Here is a 14345-nt window from a genome sequence, read left to right on the forward strand (position 1 = left end):
ATGCACAAATATAAAAATAAAGCAATGATGTCAAACCTCATAAACAAACACAGACATCTTAGATGTTGTTGAAATTAATGCATTTTCATTGAAAACATCAGCTGATATTCAATATGATTGTAGTGCTACATCAGTTGCTGCAGATTTGAGAGGGATGCCTCTTTTGGTGCCAGATCTGATATCTAATATGCGGCTTTTCCTCTATTGGGAATAAAAGATGGGTTGATCCTATTTTCAAACGATTCTCTTCAGTGAGGAGTTGCAACATTGGAACTTCTTCCATTATCTTAACATGTCCCTCCCTCAGTGTATTCATGAATCTTCTCACTGCTTTTTGTCTTCTCTGCTTTCCTGACCTACATACAGACCAAAAACATCTCATCCGTTTCATTTTCCCACCAAACTGTCCAACGTTTGCAAATCATTGCATTCTATTTTTCTTGATATTTGTCGTACCGTCCCAACAGTTTGTGGAACAGGGGTTGTAAGTAGACATAATTGTGACATTACTTATTTTCAATTTTGAAAGGCCACTTAAAGGAAAAGTTAAGTCAGAAAACTGTGCACCTAAATGAAGTGGTGTGTTCACCTCACACCGAAACACGTGTGCCGCACCAAACAAACACAGCCGATCCCTCCTGTAAAGTCTTTAATTGTGGGTGTGACCGATTACGCTGTGATCGCTATCTCGGGGGCCTTTATTCTCACACAGCTGCTGCTTCACATCACAGCCCAGCAAGTATGTAGGTGAGTTCAGACCAGTGCACTTTTTCCCAGAGAAACATGTCGGCAGTGAGAAACACATCAGAGCAGGAAACCAGGAGGAGAACGGCGCACTGTCGCTGCCGAGCAGCAGCTAAGATGAGCTAATTGTGTTTATCTTACAATAACTCTGCGAAACCAAAGCCTGCCTATTGTGGGACCGGAAAAAAAAAAGGCTTTTTGTTATGCACAACAAACAAAGCGCTGGTCTGGAGCCAAAGGGCACCGAAAGGGACGAGCAGCCTCGGTCCAGACCTCTCACTCATACGGGCTGAACTCGTCCGTCAGCTCGGATTGGTTTGTTTCTTTTAAATTGCAAAGAGCGGCGTGGTGAGGAGAAAAGAGAGGGACGGGGCGAGTAATTCAAGAAGCATGTCCGGTGAGACTGAGTGCCGGGGCGGGATGCAAGGCTCTCTGAAAGACCTTAACACATCCTAAATAAATCATGCGAGAAGGAAATCCCAGCACTGGTGAACCAAATATCTGAGACCAGAGTCATTTGCTATACAGAAAGAGAATTAGAGCAAAACAGCTGGGTCTCTCAGAGAATCAATCATATATGGAGGCAGAGTTTGGGGTACATCTTTTGGTCTTTTTCTTCCAAAAAAAACACTTGGTAATATATTATAGAAAACTCTTTAAACAAACATAGCACCATCCTGATTGGACTGCTGGAAGAGCTTCATGAATTATTTCTCCGTCAGATTTGATGCAAGAGAGTCATTTCTATGAATGAAGCCTTTGGAGAAAAGAAAGCAGCACAGACCATGTTTTTTTTTTTATTGTTCTAGAGCTGAAACTAAGTCAAGCACCGGCTCCAGGAGTCCGACACAGTATAAACCGATCTACAACATATTCAGCAAGAGATACTGTACGTGAGGCTTCGGGATGCTTAAGATGCACGTATATCGGCTCCACTGCTACCGAGTCACTTTGCTCGGCGCGCGCAGCTCGATTTTGTCGCAGTAATGGCTGTTTTGTCCCCCTAAAATACATCTCCCACAATAGCTCTCGGAGCAGCCTGCAATTACACAGTCAGAGCCGTCTCATTAAATAAGTGTCTTGAAGGGCTCTGTAGCCTGCAGAACAATAGGCCTGACAGAGCACAGACACACACACACATGGGGATGAGAGCATGCTACGACTCATAACCTAAGCTGTTTATTTCTTACAGCGGGCCTGCTGGGTCTCATCTTACCAAGTCATGCAGCCATGCAGTCACGGGACATCAAAAGCAACGCTGGGAGGAAACACTTGAGCGGGAAAATGTGATGGGAGGAAATGCTGGGGACTGATAATTTTCTGTCAAAGGAGGGGGAATGTGTGAGCTGCGATTATGTCAGCTCTTAAACCATCACACCATATACACTTACATAGCTCCCGATTCATTGTTTCTTTCAGCGGGGGAAAACACCGCAGAAGTGTCTTGTGCACGGCCGGTGAAAACATCAAACGGGTGAGAAGCAAGAGAGAAACAGACCTCTGGTTGCTGTCCCAGATAAAATAGTTATGTAACTGCTTAGAGCGGGAAAAAAAACACCCAAAAAAACCATATACAAATTAACATAAACCCAAACAGAGCAGTCACTATAACTGGAGGATTTCTCCAATCAGCCAGCGGGCAGTAACGATGATCGGAGCAATGCACGATCATTCACCTGATTAATGTGTCGTTTTGATGCTATTGCAGCGATTGTCATATGCAGGAGAACATGCTGACCTTTGCTGCATGCTGCATGCTGCAAGAGAAAAGTGATCACTGTATTGTGTTTGGTCTAATGGCAGTAATATGTTATAAGCTTCCAAGTCAGAAATACCACATGGTTAACTACCATTAATTTACACTCGTGCTAGAAAAAGATTTTGCCAGTATATTAAAGGTTATCAGTAATTAATAACTTGTTTATTTCAGTTGATAATTGTCATTACTATTACTCAGAAACATGTGCATAATGCAAACATGAATGAAATATTATTAACACCTGGAACTTGCATGAAGAACTTTGATTATTACAGTTGACCACAGTTTTTTTTATGCTGTAGAGTGTTAGAATATGTTACTTTTCACAAAATAAAAAAATGTAAATAACAAAGTGGCCATTTGTCACCGTCTTGCTAACCAAGTTAAGCTAGTATCACTCCTATTATTGGTATTATGCGTCCTACTATACTTTACAGTCACTGTTACTTGCACATTCCCTCCCTCGTTAATCGAAACTCATTTGTCATTTTCAGAAGCGATAGTATTGAAAATGCCACCCGGAGACGTTGCAATAGTGCCACATCCACCACAGTAAATCATCACAAGCAGCATTATTTTATCGCCTCAGTGTTACAGCTCTAATTAGATACATGGCTCTTCATTAATCCCATCAAACCACCTCCTTGCAGACCAAATGAAGATGTCTGCCTACTACTTTTTTTTTTTTTTTTTTTTTTGCATGCGTGCGCGCTGTCATAGTGTTTCAACCTGCTATTAGCAGAGCTGCCTGCAGTAGCAGCTTTACAAGTGTTACGTCCTCTGAGCATTTTGGCAGCGTGGCACTCAAGGGCATGAGTCAGAGTGGTGCTCGACAATCCACTTCATCCTCTTACTACGGCTCACAACCAACCTAACCGAGGGACGGGGGCTTAGGCCCCGGAGCCCGGCGATGGGCAAAACAGAGTTGATTTGGTTTGGGGGGGGGGGGGGGTACATTCATGGGAACTGACTGAGGAATTCCTGTTTGAAAAGGCCGAGCTAATCCTCAATCTGCCCGAGGGAATATCAGCGGGATGAGGGTGAAGTTTGAAAGAGATTCTGGGGGGGCTGTTATTCTGGTGTTGTGCAAAGCCTGGCTATTACGAGAGGAAGACATGTTCCCTCTTTCAAGTATTGTTTACATAGGTTTTTGTTAATATTAGTCACACGCGCTAAAGAGATTTTGTGTCGAGTCTCACAGGCCAAATTTGCAGATTGAAACATAAAAGTTTCAAATGTCAATGAGCTCGTGAATTCCAAAGCCTTTAAACTCACATCCAGTGGATTTGTCCAGTTCAATCATATGAGCTGATGCATTTAGATGAATGGTGGTGTTGCATTGGGGGAAGCACCCATCGCACCCTCGGGCACCCGATAACCCACCGGGACCTTTTGAGTGGTCCGCAGGGCATGCTCTAAAAATAATCCTGACAAACAACATGATTTATAACTCAGAGATTTTCTATCGAAATGGGGCCTTTAAAGTATCCCTCATGCAAACAGTGGTGCATCATCATCATAACTGAAACTATTCAGGTATATGTAAAGATTTATCATCCTGCAATTCAAAATGTCCGACGCAATATTGTGTGGACGACTTTAATCATAATGTAATCTTTTCACAACGTGAAAGTCCCTGATTTGAGTCCAATAAATCAGGTTTCTATGTATTCTTTGCATGTTGTACCTGAGCATAAGAGTGTTTGAGGTTGATTCATGACTATGTAATTGTCTCCAAGAGTGAATGTGTTTGATGACCGTGACCTGAATTCTCTGCCTTTGTCAGATGGAGTCGACTCCCCCGACCCTGAACAGGACAGTATTTATGATGGATGGATGAGAAAATAGGAATCACAGCTTGAATCTTGAGGAAAGTGCTCCAGGAATAATGTTTCCACAGTCACAGCTGCAACTCGTGTGACTGTCCACCAATAAAAATGTCTCCGATCAATTGGTCCAAATTACAAGCCAGTGACAGACGATATTTGGATGATGTCGTCTGAAAGGTAGACAATCTTCATTTGTATTAGGATTTTATTCCATATTTTGTAAACCTAAGTTAAATTAAGCTATAAACTCCAAACATTTACCGTACTGGCCATTTTCTTGGGTAATGATCACAAATAATGAGATTTACGAGTTTTTATGGCGGTTTTGCCCAAAGAAAACCCACAAATTCTGGTCTTAGTCAAAAACCCATGAACAAATAAAAGCTTGTATATTTATGGGTCCCTGGAGGAAATGGAGAGTGTGTAGCTTCAAGCAAATAAAATTGAAAAAAAACCAGGTGACTGTGAACCGGGTGTCAAATAAACAGATTTGTCCTGCAGCCTATTAGCGCTTCGACCACACTGCCAGGGATTAGTGTGGCCCGGGGGCACCGAGCCCAGCAGTGACTAGCGCATGTCAGCCACCGTCAGGGAAATTGTGCCTAATTATGCATACTGCTGGCGGGCGCTGAAACCAGATGCCCCGCCGCCAAACAGCCAACCTGAACATCTTTTCCTCAGCAGAGGATGGAGTACCTGCCAGACACCACACTTCCAAAAGTCTACCCCAGCCTGATTTAATAATAATATGAAAAATAACTCTGAAGACACCATGGCAGGACTGATGCATGTAATTAAGTTGCACATATTGATAAAAATTAAAATTAAATAAACTGCTGCAGGCCAGATTAAAGTGGAATCTCAAAATCTAGAGCCATTTATGCAGATAGATAACAGAGAGACAAATTAGGAAACACATGTTGAAATATGGCACCATGACGGGAAGTCAACGAATGGCATGTCTTCAAAATACTTCATCTCAGAGAGCGTCCGAATCATGTGCTTTACGTTTGGGGCTGCTTAAGCTATTTATTTCCAAGAGTTCCTTATCGCTTCTTATTGCATTAGGCAGCACAACTGTTGACGAGAAACAGAGCGTTACAGTTCCACAATGTACTGATTAATGTGGCAACATGTTTGTTTTGCAACTTCCCCCAGCTCATCTGTGGCAGCATGAGTTTTGCAGGTGGTTGGTCATTAAAAAGTACAAAAGCATTTGGAAATGATGACAGATAAGGCTCAAGAAGAATTATATTGAGAATTATTTTCAGTGTCTAAATAATACAAAATGGAAAGTGAAAGTGCTGCTGTAGTAATGCAGGTCAGCTGCTCCATTCTGGAATCATGTGATCCGCTCTTAATTTCTAATAAGTTCTATAGTTGACAGTCACTGAAATAACAATCCAGCTTCGTCACTGAAATAATAATCCAACTTCATTGTCTGTCCATATGGATGTCCATGTACTCACCTTTATTTATTTATTTATTTATTTTGTTGATAGCATATTGTTTTCTGCGTGCATGTGTGTGGTTTCATTGCAAAACCGACCAACAGCACCAACTCGTGGCCTGGTATGCCAACAACATTGTTTAACGTTTCTGACATTTCCGTGTAAACTGACATCATTTTCAAAACGATGTTTCCGTCTGAACGCAAAAACCTTTCAGAAACAAAAACACAAATTTGATTCCTTTTCACTTGAAATGTTGTTGTGTAAAAGGGCCTAAGCACATTTTGTCTATTTTCGTCCATAATGTAAACATACAAATTGAATATCACAATTTTATACAATATTTACTAGCTGGTTGTCATAAGTGAAGTTAATGACAATTACAAAACACAACAATATTCTGGGAAGGGCTTTTCTGCAACATTTGCAAAACGTAAAGGATGACACTATTAGATTGTTAAACGATAAGATTTATTTCACTCCTAAAAAAAATTTATGATATCTAATTGTATTGGTTTTGTGTGTTGGAATAAATACCCTTAAAATTAATAGTTCTTCTAAGAGTGCGTTATGAAGGGTTAAATCATTATTCATCCCTTTCAGACAACCGGAAATGCAGCATGTGACAAGCATACATGCTAAGAAGTCCAAATAAAAGTGGTTAGGATCCAGTGAAACAAACAGCAGAGACACAGTCACTCATTAGGCGTCCACACAGCCTGATTGAGTCTTCAGACCTCACAAATTCCCCATGGTGAGTGGTTCACAGTGCATCTGCGCCAGAGCAGGAGGTGTGAATAAACCACATACGTCCCAAGACCATGATCAGAGCGGTCCCAAGGGATCCAGGACAATCAGAATGACAAGCATGAAAAATGCTGGCGGCAGGCTGAAAAAGTGGTATGAGTTAGGTTTTTTTTTTTAAAGAATTTTTAAAAAAATAAGAGGAGGAAACGAGATGTGGGTGTGTATGCATGAGAAAAACACTTTCGATCCCAGCCTGTCCTTCAAACATTTCCCACACTGATTTCACAGCAGATGCCACAGCGCAATCCAACAGATCCTGAGCGTTCACACTGGTGTCTGTCGGGCATTTTATATTGAAGGAGCGGGCTTAGTTTCTGTAAAAATCCCACCGAATTGAGGGGCAGTTATTTTCAGTTATGCTGACAACCCACTTCTGGAAATAGGGTTTCTGTGTGAACTAGTTTTCATGGCTGATTTTGTTGGATATTCCAAAAAAAAAGTCTCTGCCTTCTTGTGACCACTAATATTATCTTCCTCTAAAATGTTTAATGACAGGCTGCAGGTATAAATATATAAGTAGGTGTGTTTCACCGTTACACTCCATTGCCGATCTGCTTAGTCATGCTCATGCTAATCCACTCCAGTCAGGTTTCTTTTATGGGTGCTCAGAAACCGCAACACAATAAGGTGTTTTTTGTTTTTTTCTTCTTGAAAAGAACTGGGCTAATTTGTTTCCCGTTTCAACCCACCGACTGCGCCAATACCCCGGCTCCAAATACCACAAATCTGAAGTCTGAAGGTGGAGTAGAGGTTGCTGTGGGCACAGCAGGTGGGCAACAAGACTGCTGAGAGCAGCAGAGTGGGAGAGAAGAGACGACGCCAGCCAGCAGAGGCCAGACGGATTGAAAGTGTCTGGGGTTTGGGGTGGGTGGGTTGGGGGGGGTTGCTTTGGACCAGCCAGCCAGCCAACACATGTAGGCCTGAGGGAGACGAGTGGCCATGACTGACATCACACAGTCGCTGTGGTACCTCTTGGCCTATAAATGGGTTTCGAATTAACACCATACAAAGAGAAAGAAAAACGAAAAACAAGCACCACAATCTCACAGCAGCTTTATCTCCTCCATTTGTAGCGATAAGGTCTTTTTCGAGCGAGGGGTGAAGCAGAGTTCACGTAAATAAGCAGATGTACGAGTCGGTAAATGTTTCTCTCATATCAGCCGTCTGTTTCTTAGGAGGAAACCGTGGAGCATGCTATGTTCTTTAAGAAAAAAAACAAAAAATAATAGACTCGTACTTTTTTCACATTAGGATCTTGCAGAAACGCAGACAAACTCCACAGGCATTCTCAATTTATGCTTCAATCAACTCCTAAGAGGAAAAATAATAAAGATAATCAGTTATTCACTTCATCTGTCAATAGTCACAGTGTTTGTTTGTACGCTTCCTTAACTGACTCTCCTGACACTCATTGGTCTAAGAATTTTAATGCTCTGTGTATGAATAAAAATACTTTTCATTTCAACATTGAAAAGTTGACCTTCACCGTATCTCGCTGTCACACATTGTAAAATAGGATTGGCTCCAGCGCCCCCTGCAACCCGGGATCAAATCCTGGTTCAGGCCCCGTTTAGACAGTGAAAACACCTCACTTTAGTGTTTTCATTTCAACATTTTGAAAGCAATGTTTGTTGACACTGAAACAGGAGCAGCACTCAGAACTATGTTCTTTTAATGTGTGTGCGTGTAATGTGTGTGTGATTCTCATTAACTAAAAAAAACTACCAAGTCCCAGGAGACTATGGACTGGGAGTCATGACACTCTGGAGGCCGCTATTGCTGTTATTGTCCATCGGCTCACAGAAGCAAAGTCAAAACGTTTTGAAAAGTTGTGCTTTTCTCCTCCCTGTTTCCACGGAGATGGAGCATTTTTTAATCTTCGGAGCCATTTTCAAAAAGGTGCGTTTCCAGTTGCTCCGAACACCATTGTGGTGCAAACAGACACCCAAAACGCAACAAAGGTTTTTCAGTTTTCACTCCAAAACAAACGGCCAAATCTATTTGCTGTGGTGACGCCCGTAAAAATTGGGGAAGCCAAATAGAAACTTCAATTACTACTTGTACAGTCTGAATGGTGACAAACAAGAATTATTCAACATAATATGTAATACTTTAAAAACATCCATTAAACGCATTGCCATCAAGACAGGCTTGGTGTCCTCACATGACACGACAGATTTGATCATTCAGAGATCTTCAAAGTAGCCTTTTCCGTGACAAACTAAGAGAGAGTTTCCTGGCCCACTGGGAAGAAATCTATTTTTAGTCCTGTGCCATTAATTTAAAGTGATACTAAGTGAAGAGGACACTGTAGATGCCAGTTTCAGCTCCTCCCAAGACACACACACAGGCACACACACGTGGAATTCATCACTACCGAATGTCTTTCTGTCGGCTTTCTCAGACTACACAAACGTGAACTGTGAACATAAAACGTTGAGCAGAGCATCCCCAACTCAGATGCTCGGGGAATGCTAACACGGTGGTGTTAGATTTCCCAGCTTCTCCTGCTCTCTCCTGTGTCGAACCAGCTACAGTTCCTCAGAGTTCAGAGGTCGACAAATGATGAAATGTGACTGTCATGCCTCCTGTTTACCCAGCTCGTTCAGCCACTACTGGAATGACGTTGGGGGGGGGGGGGGGGAGCAGTAGAGTAAAGACAGTAGAAACCTGCGTGTTAACACCGACTGATCTGCACAAGCTGCGAGGAGGGAGACACAGTTGGCGTGAGTCAGTTTCTGTGTTGAAGAGTGAGGTGCTGAGAGTGTCAGAGCCCCTGCTGTGAGCCTGTCATTTGTACACACACCAGTCCTGCAGGGCACCTTCATCACATACACGCACACCGGTCCTAATGAAAAGGAAAATAAGAGCGAGCTGCGTTGTTGAGAGGGCAGAGCGTGATGGTTCTCATGCGGCAGATATTGTCTCAACTGACACCGGTCTGACAGCTCGGGTCGTCTCGGTATGAGCCAGAAATTGCAAATGGAATGGAATGATCTCGAGTTGTGCCAAGACTCTTAAAATGCAGATCAAGTCATCAAACTGATAAAATACTCTCCTGTTACAGAGAAAATAAATCTCAAGAGACCTTTGTGAGTATCTTGAGCTTCAGCTCCAAACACTGCAAAGGCGCCACTTGTTTCGGGCTACAGGAATGGAAATCCTCATCCTTAATGAGCAGACTCTTCTTAATAGGTGGTCCAATTCTGTCCAAATGACAGCTCAATTTTCTTTTTAAATCTAAAAGGTAGAGAAAAGCTCCAGAGTAGTCTTTTGGGAGTGATATGAATATGAAAAGCCACCATTCTGCGCTTTGTCAGCGGGACAAAGGACATGGCTGTGAAGCAGAGAGACGAGACCTCATCTGGCTAAGCTCTCAGAGCGTCTGTCCAGGCCTCCATGCATTCCTCTGTTAATTTCCCCTCAGTGGGAAGGCACTTTCCCTGCCAGGGACTTGTCTTACCTCCGGTCCAACTCCAGCAGCTGCCTGTGTTTGGACAACCTGGGCCAGGAAGTGCTAGTGACTATGACTTCCTGTTCACCTCTGGGATCAAAAGCGGTCATGGGGCCCAGAGAACAAACCACGGCTGGTGTATCGCCTGTAAATAGGAGCTAAAATAGACACTGAGGGGGCCTTTTGACAGCGTCAATTCATCAAACTTAATTCTGCGTCATCGAAAATCCAATGCACTCCTATCAAGGTTACACCGTGACCCCACCACTTGAGGAAGCCCTTCCCAGCTCATTTTGGCGTTAATGGAGCACCACCAAACAAATGTTTGGGGGGGCGGCAGTGATGTTAAAACACGCCGGGGTCACTGTTTGTCCCATGGCAACGGCTGGGACGAAGCCTCCTGGGAAAGCAGGCATTCCGCAGAGTGGAGCTGTACAACGGCCTGGTTACAAAAACACCACAAGTCTTAACATGCATCCCATTCCAGAGAAAGAACGTCTGAAATCAAGTGGGAGCAGACACACACACCTTCAGAGAACAGGAATGAAGCCAATCAGATCATTGATATAAAATCTATAACAATTAAAAAAGAAAAAAAAAGTATTCCGAACTATTTGATGCACACTTAGGCATTTCTAAAAATGAATGGAGTTTTATTCGCTTGGGCCCAAAAACTTAAATTATGAGGAAGTCATTGCATGTGGGATATAGCAAGAATAATATTGACTTTTAAAACACACAGACTTTACAACCAATACAGCCTCAAATCTATCCCACCACAACTGAATCTCCTCTGACAGGATTAGAGGCCTCCACTTTCTAACAATGGATGATGAATAACTAACAGAGAGACTCTGGTAAAATCACATACAAAACCAAAGTCTGAATCACTGTAGCTGTTCGCCGTGATGCCCTTTAAGGTATTGACATTCTGATTATGCAAATTCAATCAAACGTCATGCACAATAACAACAGTTCCCCTCAAGCTGCCCTTTGGTCAATACTCTTACGACTTGTCATTTTCTCAGAGCCCGTCCTATGAGCTGAGGTGTCCAAAGGCAGCAGGACTTTCCTTGATCTCCATTCCCTACATGGCCTGGCCAATAATTTCCCAGAGCTAACATTGCCAAACAGTGATTGCTCAAGACGGCGCAGGATGACACAATGGGCTCTTCTGTGCCGCCCACAGACCTGCGAGGGAGTGACGGAGTCCACTTCGACTGTATGACATCTCTGAATTGGATTTCCGATTAGAAAGGTTTAATGTAATTACCTTGAGTACATTGAGCAGTCTGCACTATGTAACACAGTGATGCATCACTTCCAGCTTCACCTTAACACACTCAGGCTAGAGGTGGCTACGAGAGGAGGGCCAAGAGGAGCAGGTCAATGTTTTGATTGAGGGATTATCGATCTGCCTGCTGTCAGTATCCATAAAACATACACAGGTAGGTATGCCACTTATGAGCTGTGACATGCAGCATCTAGTAAAGCGGAGTAGCTATATTTCACTCCATTGAGCGACAGACCGATACAGGAATATTTAAAGAGTTGGCCGTTTCCCAACAACAAAGATGTTCCTTTCTTTTATGGCAGGTGCCAAGATTGTGTAGTGCAGCGCAGATGGCCGTCTCAACAATGGTGACTTTAAAAAACTGATGGAGGGGGTACAGAGCAATATGTTTAATCACAAAGGGAAAATCAACAATCCTGCTCCAGTAAGCCTGTAATTCAGATTACATCTGCAGGACAAAATGAAACTGAGCTTATCAGATTCAATATACTTCAGCCGCTTACTTGACATCACAGCATCTGCTCAGAGCAGTAAGGTATGCTTCATTAGAAGTGGCTGCTTTTAATATTAACAGATGAAATCGGGCTGTGACTCCAGAGAGGTAATGAGTCCTGTCATGATGGACCATCACTTCAAATGAGATGCAAAACAGTGTGTGCAGAGAATCAAGTGATCTGAACTGTGAAACCAATCAACAGATTAAGTAATTATGAACTGAGGCATTAGATGAAGCGCTGCTGGTTCATATCATACATTAATAAACAAATATTGTCGGTATTCTGTGTGGTAACTGGGAATTGCATTTTTTTGGAGGTGCAAAAGTGGAGGAGAAAAGACGAAATGGTTAAAAGGGAAAAATAAACTTCTGTAACCTTAGATAGAACTTCTAAACACACACAAATGTCTATTTCACTGGTTCCTGGTTTGCACAGGTGAGGACGCAATCCTGTCCAGATATGACAACCTGCTTGTGACAATAGGCTCCTTTCACCTCCACCTCCTCCCACGAGTGCTCGGGTCTAGACTGAATGTAAGCTATGAATAATACATCCATGCAGGATTTTTACGGGAGCAGATCGCCGGCTGCGTTGTTGCACATTGCTCTCATCAAGTTGCATAATTTGCCTCCCAGGCCGCTGGTGCAGATTACAGTAGAAGTGGCAGGAAGACAGGAGCTGTGGGAGCTAACAAAGAAGCATGCCACTGCTGCTGCTGCGCTGCACTGACAATAAAAACAAGCGCAACTGTGTGTTCAGTCCAAACCGCTCGGAGATGTTACAATCAGGGATTACACCATGTTTGGTTGAGGCGGTGTTATTGGGTGTCTCTCATTTAGTTGTAGCACACATTCCCATATTTATTTATTTTTTTGTTTATTTATTTCCCCTCCCACACACACGCACACATACACACAACCTACCTGAGGAGACTGGAGAGCGGGTGAGAGGTGGCGCCGTGGCCGCCGCTGTTGCCGCTTCCGCCGGTTCCAGACGCGCCGCCTGCGGACTGTCGCTTCCCGGAGAGAAGCTTCTCCACCGCGGCCAGGTTTCCCGTGCGCGCCGCTTCCAGAAGCTCCTGCTCCTTCCCCATCGCGGCTCCCAGAGAGAGAGAGGAAAAAACCCACCACACAAATCAGAGGAGGCGCGGGGAGCCGAGGAGGTTAAAAAAAAAAAAAACGGAGGGGAGGTTTAGGTTATAGGAGTGAAACTCCCGTGCGAGCCCCCCGGTTAGGTAGAGTTATTCCTCAGAGCTGCGAGTGTTGTGGCGAGGAAACAAAAAGCTCCCTCCTCCTCCTCCTCCTCTTCCTCCTCATCCGCCTCCGCCGCCGCTGGATCCGTCCGTCCCAATCCCCGGTGCTACAGCCCGCTTGAGGGGGGGAAAAGTTTGGTTCGGCGGCACCGCACCAGCATACAGCAAACTTCCTCTGACCAGTCCCCCTGAGCGCCGCCCGTCACTTCCTCGAAACTGCCCTTTCTTTCTTCATCTCCAATCCGAGAGCCCGCAGATGCACACACACGCGCGCTCACACCGCCGCCCGAGCTGCTCCACACAGCATCTGGATGGGAGGAAGCAGCGCGAGACCACGCTCAAAAACACATCCAGGGCTTTTTATATCTGCCCTCGTATCTACAATGAAATCACAACCCCTGGACAATTATCCATGTTTATAAATAATCAACATGACTCTAATAACATTATTGTTATTATTATTAGTATTATTATTACTATTATTATTCTACAAGGTGAAGATAATCCTATAAATATTGTAAGTATTAATGCTCCCATGTGTGTTTTCCCTCCATTTTGGTCTCTGTACTTCTATGTGTATATATGCATATATATTTATCTAATTATCTACTTAGCTATATATAGTACATTCTCTTGTGGGTCACTATCCCAACTATTTTTAAGTAATTGTACATTATGGAGCTGCTGACCAAACTTCCCCAAGCAGGATTAATGAAGTCTGATCTACTGATAAAGTTTTAAATTTGAGGGGAAATAACAACACGGGTTGTGTAATATTTAGAGAAGAAAACACACTAAATCCCAAAAGGTTTTTCTATTTTAAACGTACATCAAACAAAGGGAAGTTGAACCAAGGTGATTAACGATGTAAAAGCACTGCTCACCCAGCTGAAAAGCGCTATAGGTCAAATCCATTTACAATTTTTACCATAAAAACATAAAAGGATTCTTAAAAATTTAAGTCAGGAGAAAAATAAGTGCTAAAAGATAGATGAGAGTACAAGAGTTAGAGATAGATTGTAATATTGACAAAAACTTCAACCTTATTTGAAAGGAATTTCGGGTTGAGAGGTTGCTCCAAATATTTGGTACATATGCTTCTGCTTATTTCGTCCTGACTGTGAGAAGAGAAAGCAGCTTTGCTCCAGATGGTCTAACTGAATGAGTAAAATTATAAGCCAGGCATGTATTTTGGATGTAAACTTTTCACAGCTTCGTGAACTGAAGTCAATTATTTGTGTGAGAGGAAGTCAGTGAA

At 43.1% G+C, this 14345-nt stretch overlaps 1 protein-coding gene across 8 annotated transcripts in view; it reads right to left on the bottom strand.

The window, feature by feature from the left end:
- LOC308130306 (ankyrin repeat and SAM domain-containing protein 1A) overlaps nucleotides 1–13066 on the bottom strand; it is a 77106-nt gene extending 64040 nt beyond the window's left edge. For all 8 annotated transcript variants that reach the window (XM_080496587.1, XM_080496586.1, XM_080496582.1 and 5 more), the window contains exon 1: nucleotides 12759–13066. In XM_080496587.1, coding sequence (XP_080352713.1) covers nucleotides 12759–12928 — 170 coding nt within the window. In that variant the 5' untranslated portion in view covers nucleotides 12929–13066. The remainder of the gene's footprint in view (nucleotides 1–12758) is intronic.
- Between the last annotated feature and the right edge of the window lie 1279 nt (nucleotides 13067–14345).

Source organism: Blennius ocellaris (assembly GCF_963422515.1).
Source record: "Blennius ocellaris genome assembly, chromosome: 5".
NCBI classification, from domain to species: domain Eukaryota; kingdom Metazoa; phylum Chordata; class Actinopteri; order Blenniiformes; family Blenniidae; genus Blennius; species Blennius ocellaris.